General features: G+C 38.0%; 5 protein-coding genes across 7 annotated transcripts in view; 3 read left to right on the forward strand and 2 right to left on the reverse strand.

The window, feature by feature from the left end:
- dclk3 (doublecortin-like kinase 3) overlaps positions 1 to 4,500 on the reverse strand; it is an 8,707-nt gene extending 4,207 nt beyond the window's left edge. The window contains exons 1-3 of the mRNA XM_016509797.1: positions 4,043 to 4,500; positions 1,775 to 3,177; positions 1,607 to 1,705 (exon numbers count right to left, since the gene is read on the reverse strand). Of these exons, the coding sequence (XP_016365283.1) occupies positions 1,607 to 1,705; positions 1,775 to 3,177; positions 4,043 to 4,106 (1,566 nt within the window). The 5' untranslated portion in view covers positions 4,107 to 4,500. The remainder of the gene's footprint in view (positions 1 to 1,606; positions 1,706 to 1,774; positions 3,178 to 4,042) is intronic.
- Positions 4,501 to 8,981: 4,481 nt separating this feature from the next.
- On the forward strand, positions 8,982 to 11,623 carry LOC107706191 (fatty acid-binding protein, heart-like). Its single transcript, XM_016509803.1, has 4 exons — positions 8,982 to 9,154; positions 10,554 to 10,726; positions 11,063 to 11,164; positions 11,343 to 11,623. Exons 1-4 carry the CDS (start codon positions 9,082 to 9,084, stop codon positions 11,394 to 11,396), a joined length of 402 nt encoding a protein of 133 aa, XP_016365289.1. The 5' UTR covers positions 8,982 to 9,081; the 3' UTR covers positions 11,397 to 11,623.
- Positions 11,542 to 14,127, reverse strand: LOC107706190 (nucleolar protein of 40 kDa-like). Of its 3 annotated transcripts, XM_016509802.1 has the most exons (9): positions 14,094 to 14,112; positions 13,900 to 13,927; positions 13,653 to 13,732; positions 13,504 to 13,561; positions 13,311 to 13,411; positions 13,038 to 13,129; positions 12,816 to 12,916; positions 12,363 to 12,490; positions 11,542 to 12,187 (listed from the first exon to the last, which is right to left on the reverse strand). In XM_016509802.1, the coding sequence occupies exons 3-9, from the start codon at positions 13,725 to 13,727 to the stop codon at positions 12,029 to 12,031; spliced, it is 714 nt and encodes a 237-aa protein (XP_016365288.1). In that variant the 5' UTR covers positions 13,728 to 13,732; positions 13,900 to 13,927; positions 14,094 to 14,112; the 3' UTR covers positions 11,542 to 12,028. The 3 variants fall into 3 exon arrangements, with proteins under 3 accessions (XP_016365288.1, XP_016365286.1, XP_016365287.1); XM_016509800.1 differs by having other exon boundaries at positions 13,900 to 14,127; XM_016509801.1 differs by having other exon boundaries at positions 13,653 to 13,793; positions 13,900 to 14,127.
- Positions 14,128 to 14,209: 82 nt separating this feature from the next.
- On the forward strand, positions 14,210 to 17,124 carry LOC107706130 (U5 small nuclear ribonucleoprotein 40 kDa protein-like). Its single transcript, XM_016509713.1, has 6 exons — positions 14,210 to 14,475; positions 15,116 to 15,245; positions 15,374 to 15,467; positions 15,601 to 15,766; positions 16,728 to 16,850; positions 16,942 to 17,124. The coding sequence occupies exons 1-6, from the start codon at positions 14,365 to 14,367 to the stop codon at positions 17,122 to 17,124; spliced, it is 807 nt and encodes a 268-aa protein (XP_016365199.1). The 5' UTR covers positions 14,210 to 14,364.
- Positions 17,125 to 18,108: 984 nt separating this feature from the next.
- On the forward strand, positions 18,109 to 21,236 carry LOC107706131 (sodium/potassium-transporting ATPase subunit beta-1-interacting protein 1-like). Its single transcript, XM_016509714.1, has 5 exons — positions 18,109 to 18,219; positions 18,944 to 19,141; positions 19,272 to 19,332; positions 19,422 to 19,503; positions 20,417 to 21,236. Exons 1-5 carry the CDS (start codon positions 18,109 to 18,111, stop codon positions 20,424 to 20,426), a joined length of 462 nt encoding a protein of 153 aa, XP_016365200.1. The 3' UTR covers positions 20,427 to 21,236.
- Positions 21,237 to 21,241: the final 5 nt, after the last annotated feature.

The following is a 21,241-nucleotide window of genomic DNA, read 5'->3' on the forward strand; positions in this document are numbered from 1 at the left end:
CCCCTTTGCAACCCTAAACCCAAGTGATCCATACATACAAAGAAAACAAAACAATTAAGCTCAGAAATTAAGTTACGTGTAATAAAATGGAATGAAACAGGGAAAAAAGAATTGAACACATGAAGAAAGGGAGGTGCAAAAAGGCATGGAAAGCCAAAACACCATCATAAATCTATCAGTAATTAGAAAGCAATCCTGCTCCTTGTCAGTGGAAATTAATATTAGCTGGTTCAGTCCCAACACCTACAGTACCAGGATGATGAAGATAAAAAAAGGGTGGACAATGACTACGTTTACATGAGTTGCTTTTAGAATAGTCCTTACATGTTCCCGTTTTACATGTTATAGTACATCGTTCGATTAATGGCACACGTCATTACGTCCCACGTGACGCCATCCGACATCCCCTCCGGAATTTCACGTATAAACATATCCACCTTTTTCTTGCTGTAAAAATGGGCGTGGCCATTTGTAAATTCTATGGGTCTGGCTTCCGGTCTCATCTGCGTCCACTCCGTCCAGCTATTTTTAGCTGAACAAAACAGTTCGTTTTGCTGCTTGATATTGAAAGTTGGTGTGTCTTATCATATTATTTTATTGTATTATCTTAATTATGAACACACTGGTTTGTAGTGCAAACAGTTTTACCGTTTACTGCACGTTGTTATTCTCCTGGTTATTTATTTACCTATAGCGGCTAATGAACCGGAAGTCTCACCCATATCCGCGTTGAAGAAAAAAGGTGGTATCCACGCTGTGTGAGAGTTGAGGGAATAATGGCATGTGCTCACCAACCAATCCTTCTCGTCGAAAAGTCCGATTCTAATAAATAGGTTAATCTTAAACAGTTTGCCCTCATATGTAGTGTTGGAAAGTCAGATCAATTTAATTTCATTGATTTGTTTGGATGTTTTATGAAAATGAACACACTCAAGATTCCCTGTTCCTATACTATGTACGTTATTAATGATTCACCGATTCCTTATGTAGCTACCTGCAACGATTCACCTCTTGCCTATCCGATTCTCATGTTTTTAACTAGTTTGTAATTTTTCTCGTATTTAGTATTAATATTATATAATTTGTTTCTATTATAATTTATAAAAAATGGTGGTAGTCTATGAAATAATGTTTAACTTTTTTGTATTGTATTCTAGCGTTGTTAATGTTAAGCAGTGTTAAAACTAAAACTATTAAAAATCATTTTCAGTGACTGAAATAAAGTTGAAATGAAATAAAATATAAATAACAGATGAAAAATGTAAACTTAAAAACTAAAATGATGTTGCCTTAGCAATTAAATGAAAGTTGATTTTAAGTTGAAATAGTTCATGTTAAGTTAACGCTACTAAAATAACTGAAATAAAAATTTAATCAATTTATAAACTGCAAAAAAATGATTTTTCAAAATTGTAAATAAATGAAAGCTTATTGGAGTATTTCAGTCTATCTGTTTCCATATTTCATGTTTTATAAAATGTGTAAATATATATTTTTAAATTCCTAAAATTAAAACAAAAACAGAAAATATATAAAAAAAGCTAATTCAAAATATTAAATATATTTAAATAATACTAAAATAACACTGATCTTGAGTAACTCTTACCAGTAGGTTTTCAGGTTTAATGTCTCGGTGTGCGATGCTCTTGCTGTGGATGTATTCCAGAGCCTGACTGATGTCTCTGATCATGCATGCAGCACTTGGGTCAGTAAACCTGCCGCTCTGAGTGATGGCATCAAACAGGTCGTCTCTGATCATGCATGCAGCACTTGGCTCAGTAAACCTGCCGCTCTGAGTGATGGCATCAAACAGGTCTCCACCGGTCACCAGCTCCATCAGCAGGTAAACATGGGTGTCCGTGTGATGAGAACGAAACAGCTGGATGAGCCGAGGATGTTCCAAACTATGCAGCAGAGCGACCTCATTCTGAATCATGTGACCGCGTCCCTGCAGCTTTGCGTTGTCCACAATCTTCATTGCGAACGTTTCAGCCAGGCCTCTCACACGGCACTCCCTGACCACCGCAAAGTTCCCGTCTCCTACCACACGGCCCATGTCATAGCAGTGCTCAATGTCCTCCAGCGACACTTCTGCCCCATCAGCCAGTAAGTTACTCTGTAAGTCTTTCTGCTCAACTGTTTCCTGCTTATTAATGTCCTGCTCCGTTATTGTCTCCAAATTAAGATCTTTATCCCGGTTTTGAGGAACAGTTGGGCTTGATTTTGTATTGGCAACATGCTTGTCCGCTTTCAGTGATCTTTGTTGTGTTTTTTCCATGTTGTTCTGAGATGAAGTACTTTTATTACTGTGGTTATTTGGCCTGTCTGGTTGAGAACATTGACTGCTTCTGATTGGAGGTATAGGAGGGCCGCATCCTCGACAGCTCCGGCAGTAAACAGCATCTCTCTTTCCTTCCTCCTTCTTTATCTCCTTCTCATCTTCTTTCTGCAGGTCGCCTCTCCTCCTCCACAGTTCTCTCTGCCTTTCTCTCTTCACCTTTTCTTTTTGCCTTCCAACAGGCTGCAAGTTGTTGACAACCGGTTGGTTTACCTGTTGATCATGTACCGTAGATAAGGACATCTCGGCTCCGGCGTCATCATCATGGAAACCACTATCCGCCTTTGTGGCCTTGGGTCTCAGGATACGCTCCCATACTCTCAGCAGGTGTTCGCAATGTTTGGGGTTTTCCGGATATAACTCATCTAGTGCTGCATGTACCTCGTCAAGAGACGGTCTGCTGTTCCCAAAGGCCAAGAAGGCATGGTCGAAGCGGAAGAAGTCGGCTAGGCTGTGGATTTCTCGCCCAGCAGGGCTAAAGAGTCGTCGTATTCGAGCGTTGTTCCAGCAGGGGAAGCCAAGCGCCTCGGACACATCTGCCATCAGCTGCTCGAATGTCTGCACAGCGCGGCGGTTTAACAGCAGAGAGATCTTCCGCACGCTCTCCTGTCCGCACGGCCGCACCACGGTCACGATTCGTGGGCGCACTGGGCTTGATTTTGCATGTCTGGCATGGTAGTCGCTCGCCCTGGGAACTCCTGCTTCCTCCCAGTGATGCACAGGGCTTTCTGAAGGCCCAAAGTCAGTGGGAGGCCTTCGGGGTCTGGACCTGTGCAGGTAAGACGGAGGAGGTTGCCGAGGGGCAGCATTTGGGCATTTTGGCAGTTTAATCCTTTGATCTGGAACACATAAACATGTAAAATGAGAGGATGCAGTCTGTATTTTTAGTATACTGTTATTTTTTTGTTAGTAGAGAAATGTGTCCAAATATATGCTTTGTTCATCAAAAGCGCAGCACACAAAATTGCAATATCAGATTTTGAAGGGGGAAAAAAGCTTATGCAGGCGAATTAAAGAGGAACTGTGCAACATTAATAATTAAGAGCAGGTGTGTATTGAGGAGCAATGCCGAGACATGCAGATTCTCAAATTGCACCTCATGCTCCAGGGGTAACGGAAAAGGATCAAATCTGATCGTGCCGGATCACTTTACTCTGGACGCAGCTTGTCTTTCTTTCTTTCTTTCTTTCTTTCTTACCCTAAACATACGTCTTAAAGTGGAAGGATGCAGGTCAGGAGCCTTTAAGAAATTGAACACCTAAAGCAGTCAAAGATGCTGTTTCACTTTTACGTCAATACTTAGAAAGTTTTTTGAAAGGACTGTTACCAAAGCAAAGCCATTGTAAATAACTAATTAACTGTGTATATTAATTAGTAAACCTAATTTATGTTCTTGTTACTTTGCACAAAGCCCTATTGAAAGAAGTTTTTAATTTAATTTTGATTTGTGAAAATGTATTTTATGCTGTGAAAAAAATTAATTTATTAATGGCATATTAAAATTATTATATATTATTATTTACTTAGTTTATTCATTGTCTGGATACATTTAATGGCAAAATAAAATAGGTTCGATAAATAAATCGTTACGAGAAAAAGTCTGGATATTCTTCAAATGTAGACTAGTTAATTGGCCTAGTTAAACGTTTACAGTCACTGCCCCATTTCATTGAATGTATTTATTTATTAATAATTCAAACTCACCTGTCAGTCCCCCTCTGGGTCTCGGTGGCTCTCGCCCCGGTCGCTGGTTCCACATCGGTGTCATTTTGTTCCATTGCTCGTAGTTCCTTCAGTATTTGTGCATCTATAAACCCATGAGTCTGATTCACTATCCATACTGTCCCAGAGATGTCCGGCGGGTTTACAAAATGGTTAAAAAGTCTGTAGCCATGATGAAATCAACGCGCACCTCTAAAGAAACTTGTCAATGTCTGTGAGGATTCGTGAAAGTTTAAAAAACAGCGCTGAATGTAAAGCTTTGAACCGGACAGTGCGCACCCAGCCGATATTCAATCAGCGTCTATCAGACATGAGGTAACACGGGGATATCGCGAAGCCGCATCTTTTGGAAAAGCTACGAGCGCGTTACCGGATACTCCGCATCCTGCTGCAGGAGCGTCTCCCCGGTAACTCACAGAGAACTGAAACACACACACACACACACAGAGACAGGGGGGGGGGTATATTAGTGAGGGGTTTTCGTGTTTCGCTGTAGTGCGGGCCCTCACAAAATATATAGGCTAACAAAAACCTACATTCGCAAGGATTATTTAGGCCTATTTTTTTGTCTTTATGTCTTCTAAAATTTAATGTATTATTATTCATATTAGCCTATTGCATAACATTTAGCCTATATATATTTTTTTTACATTTCTGCCACTGTTGAAGTGATGTGAATATGATGTTAATCATAACTTAACATCTGTTAGTGAATATTTTAGTGATTGTCTTTACTAGTGAAATTAGTACAGATGCAATGAAAGAAATTGATTAAACTTAATATAATAAATCAGCTGTTCCCAAATCCCTTGATATCCTTTTTTTCTGCACACATTCTTTGCCTTACCTATAGCTACATCTATTCCACTCTATCCCCTTTATTCGTTGGCTTCCTTATTTTGGTTAAAGGTATAATTAATGTAAACTTCTCAAGACTTTGTGTTTGCAGGTCTCTCTGTATTGTCATGGTTACTGCAGCGCTGCTTTGTGTGTATGTTTGCGCTTGGCTGGCTGTGTGTGGACAGCTGTAAATGTGTTTCTGGGTTGAATCCACATGTCCATTAGAGGGCAGTGGGGAAGAGAGGCGCGCGGAATCAGTTTACCAGGTTTTTCTACGCCTCACACAGTGACAAAACATGCGTGTAGTAGCCTAGCCTACTTATTTTGTTGTGATGCTAATATTTGCAAAACCATTAAAATCATTATTGACATTCACTTAGGCCTACTTGTAGCAAATTGAGTTTGTATTTTAATATTGGAAGGACAATGAAATATTTAGCCCAGCAGAACGTCATGTAGATAGATTACAAGTCAAGTTAGTGTAATTGTGCATAAATACAAAAGTCGAGTTCGCCTGCATCGGTAAGCGATTTGCGTTCATTATCGGACAGTACTACAAAACGTGAGTAGCCTAACGTTACTATATTTTTGCATCACGTTATTATAGATTTACACTGCACAAATACATAATAAAACCCTTTGTTCTGTCTAAAAGGATAGTATATTTTGTTTTATGCATATTTTTTTATTGTTTACTAAAATTAGTTATTAATAACAGTTAGCAGACCTCCATGCTGAATTCCCGACTCTGCAAAACGATTTTTAATGCTGCCGACCAGAATCTAACAGACATGCCAACAAGAAATGTATGTATTTATAGTTAGTAGTAAAAGAGCTTGGATTTGTGACCGGTTTTGTGACTTTGTTTACCTTGATTTCATGATCTGTGTTTTGTATGTTTTAAAAGGAGGTTGACATCTCACCTCTTTCTCTAAAACTGCTCTCTCACTCGCTCACTCATTCGTTCCCTCACTCGCTCTCTCTTTTCCCCTGTTTCTCTCCACCACCTGTTTGTGTCAAATGTCAAAACACATGAACTCTGCATACCGTGTTTAGTCACACATTTGTGTTGGGTTAGACACAGTGACAGTCCACTCAGTTTATGAGTGTGTGTTCAAATACCAAGTGTATAAGGTGAAAACCTGCATATTATAAATCATTCCAGAAGGGGCGTTATGCAACACATAAGGTTATATCATCAGTCCTTTTGAGAGAACTGGCCTATATTTTACATCATTTGGTTAATATGGGTAACACAAGCTTCCAAAGTCAACGGGAAAAACTGGGAGAGCAGGAAGAGTACTTATAACAGTCAGTGAAGTGCAAATTGTCTTTGATTTGCCACTTGAGTCTACAACTACAAACACTACGTACGAAAACTTTATAGTATTTTGTACGTTTTTTTTTTACTAAAAATGACCATCGTTCTTATCATTTGCAAATGAATTAGTTTTTTTTTTTTTTTTGGAGCGTACAGTTCTGGAGGATATTTGTTACACAGACCTGAACATTGTCAATACTGACACACCTGCAATTTATGAGAGATTTATCTTGCATTTATAATACAATTAAGCAGTAATTGGTCAAAGTCAGTTGATAATCTGCAGATTAGACGGGGTATAGTATGATTTCTATAAAGATAATGAAATATAAATATCTGGGAGAGGTGACAAAGTGAAGGGTGTGAGTATGTGTGTATTTGTACATGCTCAAACAGGTGCATGTTTCAAAGGATGTGTGAATGTTTCACATCATGTTCTCACAGGGGAATGAGTACAAACAGGGAAATCCTGGAACGTTTCCTCCAAAAAGACCTCTAGGGAAATGAACTGGGTTTTATAGATTGTAGAGGTAGTTGTTAGTGACGTCGTTTGCCTAGTCACTTACAGTGTTATTTTATTATTATTTATATACTACTATTAAAGTATTCATTAATATTTTGAATGATCTTTTATTTTTATATTTGCAGTTTTCATTTAAATCTATGCTCTCTTAGTAATTTTGTTATGTGCTTTTGTCATTTTTTTTTTTCAATTTCAGCTTTATTTTAATTACTGATAACGATTTTTAATGCTTTTAGTTTTAGTTAAAGGCTGTTATTGATCAAAAGAACCTACACCAGATGTCTAATGTTCATGAACTATAAAACAGCTGCTCTCTGATAACAATCTTCAACCTAACGTTACAAATTATAAAAAATTCAAGAGTTCAGCATTAACCCCACACCTTGTTGTGTGCAATCTTATTATTCAGACCCTTCTCACAGTTGTTTGGGGAAAAACTGTTCCACATATACATGCTGAAATGATTGACCGTTTCAGACCGTGCTGCCTCACTTACAAACACTTGTAAATTCAGCCTTGCGGCTCAAAGGATGGGCTGGGGAAGAGGTTTAGCGTGCAATGTTTTGGTGATTATTGTGCAAACAGCAGCTGATACGGCTAGATCTTCACTGCTTCTTACTGAGCAGAACAGCCAATCAAAGAGTGTAGAGGGTGGGAAGAAAGAGAAAGAGTCCTCTGACATAAGGTCATGTCCTCAGAGGCTTGTAAAAGAAAGAGACACAGAGAGAGAGAGAAGAGAATATGGCCTGACCCTGGCCCCCATATCAATCATTCCTTCCCCCGTCCACACTGCGCTCTCACTCTCTCCCTTTCTTGCTCTCTAAGCCACACTTTAAATGAATCAGTGCATTAGATAATGCTTAGAATGTGCCTCAGTTGTAAGCACTGATCTATAAGAGAGCATTATATATATATATATATATATATATATATATATATATAGTCACTTTTGATATAAAGCATCTGTTGTTTAATTAGCTCATGTTTAAAGAGTTAATGTTTGTTATTCTTTGTTACAACAGTGGTAAAGGAGTTGTGTTACAGAAAATACTAAATTGCTATCAATTAGGTGCTGTAAACCTACCTTTATTAGACATTAATTGTATAATAGTAAGTGTTTCTAAAATGTTTATTAATACATCAAAGAATGTGTATCAATTTACTTTCTGCTAAATGAATGAATGTCTTTTATTTTATAACTTTTAACTTTTATTTTAAACAACTGTAGTATATATTTCTCAGAAAGAGTTTTTCAGTGACAAAACAATCAATATGTTGATCAAAATGATAGGGGAGCTGACTTTATACATTCACTAAAAATCAACTTCAGACCATTTGATAAAGTTATTGTAGATACTGGCTCAGAAAAGTAAAGTTAGATATTTTATTTTCTATACATTTTTTAAAGTCATTTTAGTCAAGTTAACGTTAAACTGTAAAAAAAACATTATTACAGTACATTTTACAAAAAAGTATTCACAGTGTGTTAGGCTATTTGTCATTTCTTTATAATTGTGAAATTTAATAGCAATTTTTGATTGAAAATTGTTTCTACGCCATTTTTTTCCCGTGTATGGGTCGATGGTGGATTTAATAGTGCTTGCTCATTTGCCTATTTTTACACTTAGATTATCCTTGCTTTCACTTAAAGTAAAATTTTGAAACATTAACAGTTTAACAGTGCTGTTAAATATAATTTTTAGCAAATCTCAAAATGAACATCCTTTTTAAATTCTAATGTTGTGATGTCTAAATTCACTTGTAGCATTTAAAAGGATTTTAGTTTTTTTATTGTTAAATTTATTGAGACAAAATAGTATAGAATTTTAACATCAGTTATTTATTGGTTTTTAATATATTTCTTGTCTTGTCTGTGTCAGCCGTAATTTGAATATAAGTCCATCCCATTTTTTTAGTGTCCAAATTGGGAGCCAATTTTGGACCAATGCATTTACATTTATTGATTTAACAGACATTTTTAAAGTCAAATTCATATAGAAACTCTAGAGAATGTAAAATGCTTTCGAATGTCTTGCACCATCCCTTTTCTTCCTCATCTTTCTTTATTCTATCTTTCACAACTGATTCTCCTACAATTCCCAACTCCCCATCTCTCCGACCCCCCTTGCTCCTGTCTGTCATCTCTCCTCTTCTCTCCTGGCATTGCTCCTCCCCCATCCAACCCCCCAAGCTTGTAGTGATGACATCGCAAACAGCAGTTATAAATCAGCCAGTAAGATTGCAGGAGCTCAGTGGTGCTGTCTTACCCTCCTCACTTACTCACTCTTTCTTTCTCACTCTCATTCTTTGCTCTTGTTCTCTCACTCAGCTCTAAACATGGCAGACGTTTTTGTTGGCACATGGAACTTAAAGGAGAGCAAGAATTTCGATGACTACATGAAAGCCCTCGGTGAGTAAGGAGGGGGTAGATGCTGTGGATGTATGCGGTGTGTATTGCTTTACTGCTAAACATAGGGTGTGCCTTTTGATGCAAGTAAGCACATGTAAATTGGGTGTGTGTTTCTAATACTAATAGGAGTATTCATTGTGCAGGTGCATATGTGCTGCTATGTGTGTGTGTGTTTAAGATGGGGTGCATGTGGTGCAGGGAAGGTCTCCCTTGATGAAGCTCACACACACATGTGCTTTCACACACACACACACACACACACACACACACACACAGATTTATGCTACAACCACGTGTGACTGTAGAGCAACTGCTGTTCTCTTGTATAAAATACAATGAGGCCTTTATTTTGCCAACTTGTTTTTTGAGAAAAAAAAATTGAATACTGCCTACAGAACTTGAAATATAGGCTATCATGACCTTGATGTTTTGTTACACAGAACATATGGAAATGTCTCTGAGATGCTTGCCGGCCATTTATTGGCCAGTTGTGTAGTATTTGTGATTTTAAAGTAATGTTGAGTGACTTGTAGCTTAAGAGCGGAAGATGAAGGGGGAAAATCAATCAGCATGCAACTGTATGGAGATAGCAATAGAGGGAAGGAGGAAGGCAAGTGTGGTTGAGACAAAGTGGGTAGTTTTTTCTTTCGACCAACCAGTTTCAACTCCAATGAACCCTGATTTTTCGCTCTTTATCTGTGGTCAAAGAAGAGTCTGCCCTGCCTGCATTCACACACATACACCCTCACAGTATTTGCTGAACAAATCAATACTAATTGCTGCGTTCTCCCAAAACTGCACGTGTGTTGATTTGACCATTTTGACCGTTCCAGAGTTTGGTTATTTGCAGACATGTGTTCATTCGTGACTAACCCCTGAATATATATATATGCAATCTTTGTTTAATTATTACTATTCTGCCCTTAAGCTATGCAGATGATCTTTCTTCATTTGCATTTTCTCTAATAAATTGCAGTCCCTTTTAGAATGATTTTTAATTTTAAAATGATTAGAAAATATATGTCATATTTAAAGACTATTTAATAAAATCCTGTAGATATTTTATTTTACTTAAAAAAAAAAAATTAAGGACCTAAGAAATGTAATTATAAAAGTTTTTTTCAGCGTATTTAGAGTATATGACCAACTTTTAAAAGTAACTTTGACTCTTAAAAATATTTAGTTTTTTTTTTTAAATTAAGCTCCTTGGAAATGTTTAGAATTTGTAAAATGTAAATATTTTATATATGATTTAATATACTTAATATAATTTTTAACTAATTTACAGTACACACCAAATTGTCTTTGGTTCTTGATGTTGTCCATGTGAATTCTTCTGCATGTGAATTGTAGAAATGGCTTCATACCTCTTCTAAAGTGTGTTATGTTTATTTATCAGGCGTGGGCTTTGCCACGCGTCAGGTTGGCAGTATGACCAAACCCACGACCATCATCTCCATGGAGGGTGATGTCATCACACTTAAGACCGTCAGCACATTCAAAACCACAGAAATCAATTTCAAACTGGGAGAGGAATTTGACGAGACCACTGCAGATGACCGCAAAGTTAAGGTAATATATGCACAGAGCATGCATTAGTCCCACGTTCAGTTGTCCTGTGCTTTGAGATTGCTAAAGGCATGCAGAATTTCATGCCTGACACATTGTGAATTGGGTGAAAGATGTTGAACACAATAGGGTTTTGTTGGTGGGATACAAGGGTTTCTTAGAAGGCCCAATGGGAGATTGACCTATCCCGTGACATTCCTCGGGTTAATCATTCATTGTAGACATAGAAACGCCACTCATCGCTGCTCCCGGGTAGCAAGAGAAAAAAATGAGACCGTTTTCCAAGTAAGAACTGTTTGTCTTATTACCTTTACCCTGTTGTTTCTGTTTGTCCATCAGTCCATGGTAACTTTAGACGGAGGCAAATTGGTTCATGTTCAGAAATGGGACGGTAAAGAGACGAGCCTGCTCCGAGAAGTCAATGACAACAGCCTAACTCTGGTTAGTATTGTGTGCACTTACAGTAAGTGCCTCTTTGGCTGGGAACAGAATTATAAGAACAGTCAGCAAGAGCAAAACATGTTCTGCTGCCCATTTAGTAATTACTTATGCCAATATTTATGGGTGTTTGACTGAATGAATATATATCAACAGGCCAACCTCTCTCTTTTATCAACAGACATTGACACTTGGCGACGTTGTCTCCACACGACACTATTTAAAGGCAGAATAAAGGGAAACCTCAGTCACAACCCGTCCTCATCAATTTTTATGTACATTTCCAGTGGTTTTTCTGTGGTGTTCATCCGTTTCATTTGCACCGTTCCTCAAACACTGAATAAAATTCCAACTTCATACCTCCAGATCTGTATTTGAGCTTGTATTCTGGGTGTGATATGCTTCTCCAGTCAGTGTTATGGCTTATGCCTTTGGTCTACAATAAATGACATTTGCTCCAAACTGACCTTGTGCAATTTATTGTGTCAACATTTCCATCAAGTGCTCCAGTGCTGTGCCATGTGTTACACACTGTTATATTTCCGTGAGGTCCTTCTAATTTAAGCGTGTTCCAGTGTCTGCTGGGTGACGTGCATGTGTTCTAAATCAAGCGACTGGGCCTTGTGTCTGTGTGTTTCTGGGTGAAAGGCCATTCGGAGGTTGCGCAGTGAACCTTTTAACCTTCACACATGAATCCAGTCAATAGAATAAAAAAAATCCAGTTTAATGGTCAAACTTGTAATATTAACAAAAAAATACATTCCAAAATCGATCAGATACATTTAATCTTGATATGGATGCAAAAAAAAAAAAGTTCTTGCACAAGCTTGTACTTGCATATCGCAACTGTTTTGCAAACCAAAAGAATCACTTTGTCTTATGTTTGTGCTTCTTGTGTTTTTTCTTCTTTTCTGAATGTGTGTGTGAATGCCGTGGCCGTTTGGCATCTTCATCGCTGCTATCGGATGAAGAGCTGTCTCTTTTCTTCTCTTTCTTCTTCTTCTTTTCTTTCTTTGCCGCCTTTTCCTGCAGGAAAAATGCAAAGAGCATGAGCTTGCAAATGAAAGGCAGATCAAGACGTCCGCAATAGGGAACTATTGCAGAAGTTGGCAACAAGTAAAACGGGCAGGGTTACACAACCGCTTGCAGGCAGCATGTCATCTGGCGCAATAATTTTGCTGTCAAAGGGGTGTGTCTGTACCTTTTTACGTTTCTGGGGCTCTGATTGGGTTTGCTGACTGGTCTGTGGCGGCTGCTGCTCCTCCTCTTCTTCTGGCACTAAACTGTACTGCAGTCCAGGCTGGGAGAAGCAGTCCTTTGCAAAGTGACCTTGCATACAAACAGACATACAGGTCATTATGACATAAACACTGTCATAACAGGTGCTCAGGGATTAACAGTACAATCTGCAAGTAAAGACAATGAACATGAGATCTAAAACTGACACTCAATATATCACAATTTCCACAAAAGTATTAAGCAACACAACTGTTTTCAACATTAATAGTATTAAGAAATATTTATTGAGCACCAAATCAGCATATTAGAATGATTTCTGAAGGGCGATGTGGCACTGTAGTAATGTCTGTAATAGGGGCAAGGGTCTAATGTACACTGGAACTGGGTCAGATTGACATAACCTGGAGGATCATACCTCTGCAGCCACACTTTTTGCATGTGGTGTTGAGCACAGCCTCCAGCGTGATCTTCTGCCCAGTATGATCTCTAAACTGTCTCCGGCGACGTTCGTCCTGTCTGTGTGAATATTTATTTATGCACAATTTGGTATGGTTATGAATTACCTTAGACGGCCTCCTATGAGTACAGGGTTTGGTTTGCTCATTTGGTTGCACTCATGTACCATAAAACCACTTACTCTGCTATAACATTGTTGGGGTCTAGGTCCCGCCCAGTGCCTTGATTGACAGATTTCATAGAGAATGACAGTTTTACTTTGTCATCTTTCATCTGATAGTGGATGGAAATCAAAAAGCATGATTAAAATCCTGAATCTGAATTATAAGAACACTAAACCAATGTTTAATCAGTGCATAAATTTAACTTTTAGTGTATGCAATGATAATAGGTTGGTAACAGTATAAAACAACATTGTTATTGTTGTATTTGCGTACATGCAAATTGAATGTACCTCTCTGCCAATGACTTTTATCCACACTTGTTCCCCTACATCAACAATTTCAGCTGGGTTATCCACCCGACAGGACGACATCTCACTCTTATGAACCAGACCTGATGATGCAAACACAAATAAACATAAAAATATGTGTGTATTCATCTTCCTTTAAACAAGAACGCACATCTTGATAACTCTCCAACTTTACCTTGTTTTTTGTATCCTGGAATCTTAACAAAAGCACCATATGTTGTAACAGAAACTACCTAAGTAAATAAGAAAACAAGAGGGTGATTAAATCAGTAAGATGACATATTATATGATTTTATATTCTGCATATAGGAATTTAAATCTAACCTCTCCCTTCAGAATGCTGTACATTGGTGGCAGTCCATCCAGACCAGCTGGCTCTCTCATCCCCTCCTCTGCCATTACACCTGCAGAGAGGTACACGTATGGTGTGCCATCTGTCTGTAACTAGTTCTTTAACTGGTCATGCTGGAGCATAAAACAAATCCAGTCTGACCACTGCATCTAAACATGCCATCATTAGTGTTCATGCAACTCATGCCTGATGAGAATATGCCAAGATCAATGAACTTACCCGATGGGATCAGGTCTAGGACAGTTTACTGTAATTTGAAAACAATCTATAAGAGGACTGCAATATGCACGTGCTAAATTATCGCAGTTTCAATTACGAAAATCATTATCCAATAAAAAAGGTCAAATGTAAATACTGAGAGCATCGTTACTATTTAAAACGCTGCAAAACATCCCAAAGCAAAACGTAAATACTTTTAGAGCAGTACGTTCCCTTTGTTTGGATGAAGCATGAGTTCCGTGAGTGCATTGTCTTCCGGTTCAGAGATTTAACAGTAGCCAATAAGATCGCGTTGTGCGTGAGCCAACCAATCAGAAGTCTTCGTATTACCGGATGTGTTTTACTCGGCGAGCGTGTGTAGCTCGGTAGCGGTTGGTGGCTCGAAAAACTCATTCATTTGAAAAGAAGATAATAGTTTTGGTCGTTTTTCGTTTATTGTCGGGATTTGAGTATTTTTCCACAACAATGATCGAACCGAAGAAGCGTGGCGCAGAGATGGCAGTCGTTCCCGTCGGAGTGAAGAGGCCCCGGACAGAGCTGGTGGCTGCAGCGCAGGCCCAGCAGCTCTCTGCTATGGTAAGATTGAGAGCCCAATTAGATGGAAAAGACTAGCTGCTGCTCAAACTTTTGTATGCTGGCTATGTTGTAGTAATTCGTAGTGACTCGAATCTTTTGAATCAATTACCAAGACGATTCGTTCAGTGAATTTTTCTACAGGTTACGTTGCCAAGGTAGTAACTAGTAATGTTAAAGTTTTATTGTTATTCTTCAATAAACTTGAACACTATACATACACCTTTGTTCTACTTCAGATATCGAACATTGTGCTATTATGTAAACAAAGATTACAGAGAAAAACAACTACAAAAATTAAAAATTAAAGTATTCATACAAAAAACTGAATACAATCGGGTATAAAAATAACAATTTAAAATCTTTGCAGCTTTCTTGTTTAAAGAGTCTCTAATATTTTCAGTATCTAACACAATACTACTGAATGTTACAGAAACAAGTCTTATTTAATCCGTTTTTCAACCGATTCATCCAAAAACAAAGGGTCGTTCACAACCAAAACAGGTCCTATTATTTTTATTATTACAATATGTGTTCATGCAAGCTTGTGTTATATGTGTTTATAACAGCACCTGCATAAACATTTATCTGTGTGTGTGTGTGTGTGTGTGTGTGTGTGTGTGTCTATTTGTGTTAATGTCAGGGCCCCCCGCGCAGCTCCAGTCTGCAGGCTCCTATAATGCTGCTCTCTGGTCATGAAGGTGAAGTTTACTGCTGCAAATTTCACCCCAATGGAGCCACGTTAGCCTCCTCTGGATATGACCGTCTCATCTGTGAGTCACTTGACATTTATTATTTTGTTATTATATATTATTCTTTTTTTTAATGTGTAGGTAATATTGATTTGCATGTGTGTTTGAATTGCTATTGTTGGTTCTGTCTGATGTCTGTGTTCTTGTAGTGCTGTGGAATGTATATGGCGACTGTGAGAACTATGCAACACTTAAAGGCCACAGTGGAGCTGTGATGGAGCTTCATTATAACACGGATGGCAGGTGTGTTTGCATAAATTGCAAAATTAAAAACTTCCTGCCTCATTTACACTGTCATTTTAAACTTTTATACTGTAGCTTTATATATTATTCTTGTATTATTCTATCACATACTAAGCGTGTTTGTGTCCTCCAGTCTGCTCTTTTCAGCCAGTACGGACAAGACGGTGTGTGTGTGGGACAGTGAGACAGGGGAACGTGTGAAGCGTCTGAAAGGTCACACGTCCTTCGTGAACTCATGTTTTCCGGCTCGGCGCGGACCACAGCTGGCCTGTACGGGCAGCGATGATGGAACTGTGAAGGTAAATTCAGCCCACCAAGTCTAGACTCAAAACTCTTTAGAAGTCTGTGACATGTCTTGACTTTATGAAACAAAAAAACTCTATTACATTTTCAGTCTGGTCAAGGTTATAGTGGAAGTGCAGCTGAAGCATTACATATTGTGTTAAAACGCAACATGGCTATAATATTAAAGGGATAGTTCACCCAAAAATTAACATTTTGTCATCACTTATGCTTGTTGTTCTAAACCCATAAGACTTACCTTGACAAAAGTTTGTAAAAGTCCTTGCAACCAAAATTTTCATGCTTCAAAAAGTACAAATAGACATGGTGAAAGTAACCCATATGAATCAAGTGGTTTAATCCAAGTGTTCTGAACAGAAATGATCGCTTTATATGGCACAACTGATTTATTATGGACTTTTATTAATCTAAACATTGACCAGTGCACATACATAGAGCACATCAAATGTGTCATGGAGCTGTCTGAGGGTTTGTAAGAGGTTGAGTATGTTGATGGCAATTCAGCAATTATTCTGTATCCTTCCTGCATCCTTCCTTTGACCCAGATATTAGCTTAGATCTTTCAACCATTATGCCACCACCACCTTTGAATTACTACAGCTCAGTTTGCAGACAAAACAGGAAATCATCAGCACTGGCAGAGTCAGAATGCACTCCCTTATTGTTTAAAAGAGAAACCGAAAATTGTTTGTGTGATGCTCATGACTTTGGTTCGTGTCCCAAACCCATTCCCATTTTTTGTCTAAAACCTCTACTGTCCTATGAAAAGGCATATAGCCAATAAATAAAATACATTTTAATGTTTGATAGTTGTTACAGTGAGTCTTTAGGTTGCTGCTTATTCATTTGAATGTTGATTGAAATGTCTAGATAGACAGACATAACATGAGAGAATTTGAAAGTGTTCAGATAGTCTAAAAGTGTCTTCAGTACTTTTTTGTTCATGTGTTATTGTAGCTGTGGGACATTAGGAAGAAGGCCTCTGTTCACACATTCCAGAACACGTATCAGGTTCTTAGTGTGACATTCAATGACACCAGTGACCAGATCATCTCAGGAGGCATCGACAACGACATAAAGGTTTGTGTGCGACAAATACTCTGCTATTGATGTCTTGGCTCTTTTGCTTGTATGTATATTTATTCCTGTATGTATGTGTTTCATGTTGCAGGTATGGGACCTCAGACAGAACAAGCTGATTTACAGTATGCAGGGTCATGGAGACTCTGTGACAGGTCTGAGTCTCAGTGCAGATGGGTCCTACCTGCTGTCTAACTCAATGGATAACAGCGGTAAGCCTAAATGTGTGTTCGTGCATTTGTGTACACACTACAGATCAAAAGTTTGGGGTTAGTATGATTTTTTTTTAATGTATTTGAATGAAGTCACTAGAATCTTCTCAGATGCTCTTGGTCTCCTGATGGGAGTAAGATTGCAGTTGGTTCTGCTGACAGGTATGGGCGTTTTTGTGTGGTTTATGCAGTGTTTGTACAGTATGATTATGTTTGAGGTTAATGCAGTGTGTTTGTGCTGTAGGTTTGTGTATATTTGGGACACAACATCCCGTAGGATCCTTTATAAGCTCTCTTGGAGAAACTTCATGCCCCAGATATGTATGCATATGCATGATTTGTGTAACACACCGACTAGAGGCATGTGAGGATGAGGGGCCTCCTGAGGAAGGGGCTCTTTTCTCATAGGGCTGTGGGTTGGGGCTCCAGGCAGTTTCCATGGAAACAGCTGCTGCACTGAGCTTTGGGATTGCTCCTATGTGTGTGGAGACAATATTTGTATTCCTAGTCTTTACTGGGGAAAAAAAAAACACATGGACATAAACCATATAGAGGGATGGTGTGAGAGGACAGGGGTTCTGATTTGGGAGGGGTGAACCAAGGGAGAAGGTGTCCTGGTTCCCATTTCTTAGGGGGCCAATCGAGTAGCCCATCAGAACTTTTCTTGGAGAAACTTCATGCCCCAGATATGTATGCATATGCATGATTTGTGTAACACACCGACTAGAGGCATGTGAGGATGAGGGGCCTCCTGAGGAAGGGGCTCTTTTCTCATAGGGCTGTGGGTTGGGGCTCCAGGCAGTTTCCATGGAAACAGCTGCTGCACTGAGCTTTGGGATTGCTCCTATGTGTGTGGAGACAATATTTGTATTTATTTGCCATTGGCTTAAGTGGGTTTAATGGTCCACTGCAACCTGTACTGCTGAATCAGTGATAACAGGAAAGGCCTGACAGTTTGAATCCTTTGCTTGTTTTTAGGCTTTTCAGACCTTGCTCACATTTTGCACCTACAGATGAAAATGTTTTGCTATTTGCATTGTCTTTACATGTCTCGTATGCGTGTCTGTCACTTTCAGTATGCTGTGTGGCTTGTGGTCTGGGTTGGCTGGAACTCTTTCATCATCTGTTTTTACCTGGAAGTTGGTCACCTGTCACAGGTAGGTGATTTACAGCATTGGTCCAGACTCCAGTCTATGAGAAGTCATTGTGTAAATACTAGTGCTGTCAAACGATTAATTGCATCCAAAATAAAAGTTTTTGTTTACATAATATATGTATGTGTACACACACATACAGTATATATTTTGAAAATATTTGCATGTATATACATTTATATTCTTATATTTTATATTATATATAAATATATTTAATATATAAACATAACATATATTTCTTAAATATATACATGCATGTGTTTGTATTTATATATACATAATAAATATACACAGTATACACACATACGTATATCATGTAAACAAAAACCTGTATTTTGGATGCTATTAATAGTTTGACAGCACTAAGTAAATACACCAAAGTGTCTGATTAAATGTTTGATTTTATGCCTTGTTATGCTCTAATCTTAGTCATCATGAAATGGCATTCATAAACCATTTTACTACGGTATTTATCAGAGAAAGGGCATTTTATTTGATATTGTTAATTAGGAATTGTATTGATCCTGAAAAGCGGAAGTTTATCCGTTAACTTGATCCATAATGATAATAGGGCTTCTTTGTAATCTTTAAATTCATATATTTAAAGATCACAAGGAACACAAACATTTTTTCTTCGGAAAAACTAAGAATTTGGATTACAGGGTCAATGTTGAGTTCATGATTAGGGGATTTTTGTCTTTTAAATCCTGTTTGTGTTCTGCTGTAGGACAGGGATTTCCTAATGACATTTAACACATCGCTTCATCGTTCCTGGTGGATGGAGAATGGGCCTGGTTGCTTAGTTACTCCAGTGCCTGACTCGCCATTGGCTCCTCAGGATCATCATGTGATCACTGTCAGTGGCTGCCTGCTGGACTACCAATACATAGAGGTGGTCAGCTCAGCCTTGCAAGTGTTTCTTGCAGTGAGTACTTACATTTTATTACTTGCGTTTAAAAAAAAAATAAAAAATTTACAGAAGTACATGCATCTGAATGTTTGGCAGAGAAATAGGACAACTGATTGGTTTTAACATAGTTTGTTCTGCGTTTCAGCTCTTTGGATTTGTTTATGCTTGCTATGTTAGTAAAGTCTTCCTGGATGATGAGGACAGCTGTAAGTATTCTGGTCTGTTTTTAGAACCTGAAAGTAAATTACAGTGACATTAAAATGTTTGAGTTTTGAGTCCTCTCTCTCTGTTGCAGTTGATTTCATTGGTGGATTGGACTCGTATAGTTACCAGCCTCCACAAAAGAGTTCTCACTTACAGCTGCAGCCTCTCTATACGTAAGTAAACAGCTCCATTAAATTATGCATTCTCACTTCTCAGAACCACTCTTTATTTAAAAATTCAAAATATAGTGTAATCTCTAGAAATGTTTTTAAATGTAGTGTGTAAAGATACTGTTCACACCCGAAAACTAGCTTATAACTTTCTTATTCTTTCTTTTTTTAATTTAAAAATGTTTTTTTTAATTATTATTTTATATAATTTATTTTATTATTTATATTGTACTTTGAATAACAAGTGCACAAATAAATTCTGCTATATTATAACCCCAATTAACAAAACCCAAACCAATTACATTCAATACAATGTAGGAAAAATAAAAATAAAGGAAAAATAACACGTAATAACACAAATACAAATTTAAAAAATAAAATTAAATGTCAAAAAAAGTAAATAAAAAGTAAAGGGGAGGAGGTGTTCAGATATGCTGTCTATGAGTCAGCCAGTACATTATATAAAAAGTGATGCATTATGGCACAATGAACTTTTTTTTTTTTTTTAAGTAGTGTGCCATGTTGTTGTTACATAGCATTACTTGTTTAATTCAGCAAGTGGTGTCCAGGAAATGTATTAATCCATTCATTAATTAACTTTTTTATTTTGTGTAAAAATGCCTTAACAATTAGATGGACTATCATTTATAAGTCAAGAAAAGAGTTAAAGAAGGCTGCTGATAGTCCTTGGGATGCAGAATTCATTGTAGTGTGCTCTATTGTATACTGCTCATTTTGCCATATATGGTCATTCTGCTGTTGAACATTTGCATACTGTCCACAGTATACAAACTATGTACCATAAAAATAGTGTGAGTAGTATGGTAGTACTTCAAACATAGCCCATTTCGTTTGAAACCTCACTTTTCGCGTCTGTTAATTTTTTTTATTTTTTTTTTTACATATATACATTTAGGGCTGGATAGAAACCAGAGGAAAAACCCACCCTCAGAGGAAAACAGCTGCTTATCTCTGAGAGATGAAGTCCTCTGCATTGTGGGAAATGTTCTACCAGCTTCAACGTCTGTGTCTCTTGAACTTTGTCTCCCTCTATTGGAGAAAATCTATAGTGCCGCACCAGCCAGAGTTCTAGAGAGAGAGCAAGCGTATGGACAGGACCACAACAAGATGATTAAAGCCTCATTGAGACAAGCATTATTAAATAGGACTTGAAGACAGAAACAAATCGTCTGTGTGTGTGTGAGAGCACATAGGCCTTTGTATGCGTTTGTGTATTCACAAGGTGGCCAACCTTTGACCCAGGTAATCTTTGAACACATCCGGAGCTGCCCGTTCAGCTCTTTCTGGTGTGTGTGTGTGTGTGTGTGTAGGAGAAAGATGGTTTATACTCTGATATAAGACACTATAATGTAATGTGTTAGATGAATGTTTTAGGTTGGGTAGATGTGTATTTGGGGAATGCTGTAGGATTTTGTGCATGTAAAAACTCACGATAGAGGAGTTGTGCCTCTGGGTGGCCCACATGTGTCTGCGTGCATGATTGTGTCGATGTACACGGACTACAAGTTTTGATATGTACTTATGCACCTAACGCATAATGTGACTAGCCATAAATGTTTATTTGAACACAAGCTTAGAATGAATGTATGTTAATGTACAATACTTGTTTCAGGAAGGCTGTGTTTGTATGAGTGAGTGAGAGAGAGTGTGGGTGCGAGAGGGACACACCTGAAGGGTGGGACAGTTGTTCAGCATAATAAACTCTTTCTAGATTATTCTT

The sequence above is a fragment of the Sinocyclocheilus rhinocerous genome, unplaced genomic scaffold (genome assembly GCF_001515625.1).
Source record: "Sinocyclocheilus rhinocerous isolate Xijiao unplaced genomic scaffold, SAMN03320098_v1.1 scaffold53, whole genome shotgun sequence".
Classification (NCBI taxonomy): domain Eukaryota; kingdom Metazoa; phylum Chordata; class Actinopteri; order Cypriniformes; family Cyprinidae; genus Sinocyclocheilus; species Sinocyclocheilus rhinocerous.

What these genes read in the sequence shown, in the direction of transcription:
- LOC107706131 (XM_016509714.1), top strand. Translation starts at nt 18,109, where the DNA reads ATGTCTCGTATGCGTGTCTGTCACTTTCAGTATGCTGTGTGGCTTGTG. An exon ending in AAGTTGGTCACCTGTCACAG is followed by an intron (nt 18,220 to 18,943) that starts GTAGGTGATTTA and finishes GTTCTGCTGTAG; the next exon opens with GACAGGGATTTCCTAATGAC. An exon ending in CCTGGATGATGAGGACAGCT is followed by an intron (nt 19,333 to 19,421) that starts GTAAGTATTCTG and finishes TCTCTGTTGCAG; the next exon opens with TTGATTTCATTGGTGGATTG.
- LOC107706191 (XM_016509803.1), top strand. Translation starts at nt 9,082, where the DNA reads ATGGCAGACGTTTTTGTTGGCACATGGAACTTAAAGGAGAGCAAGAAT. An exon ending in TGACTACATGAAAGCCCTCG is followed by an intron (nt 9,155 to 10,553) that starts GTGAGTAAGGAG and finishes TTTATTTATCAG; the next exon opens with GCGTGGGCTTTGCCACGCGT. An exon ending in ATGACAACAGCCTAACTCTG is followed by an intron (nt 11,165 to 11,342) that starts GTTAGTATTGTG and finishes TTTTATCAACAG; the next exon opens with ACATTGACACTTGGCGACGT.
- LOC107706130 (XM_016509713.1), top strand. Translation starts at nt 14,365, where the DNA reads ATGATCGAACCGAAGAAGCGTGGCGCAGAGATGGCAGTCGTTCCCGTC. An exon ending in CCCAGCAGCTCTCTGCTATG is followed by an intron (nt 14,476 to 15,115) that starts GTAAGATTGAGA and finishes TGTTAATGTCAG; the next exon opens with GGCCCCCCGCGCAGCTCCAG. An exon ending in GCGATGATGGAACTGTGAAG is followed by an intron (nt 15,767 to 16,727) that starts GTAAATTCAGCC and finishes GTGTTATTGTAG; the next exon opens with CTGTGGGACATTAGGAAGAA.
- LOC107706190 (XM_016509800.1), bottom strand. Translation starts at nt 13,727, where the DNA reads ATGGCAGAGGAGGGGATGAGAGAGCCAGCTGGTCTGGATGGACTGCCA. An exon ending in TAAAAGTCATTGGCAGAGAG is followed by an intron (nt 13,130 to 13,310) that starts GTACATTCAATT and finishes ATCCACTATCAG; the next exon opens with ATGAAAGATGACAAAGTAAA. An exon ending in AGCCCCAGAAACGTAAAAAG is followed by an intron (nt 12,188 to 12,362) that starts GTACAGACACAC and finishes TTTTTCCTGCAG; the next exon opens with GAAAAGGCGGCAAAGAAAGA.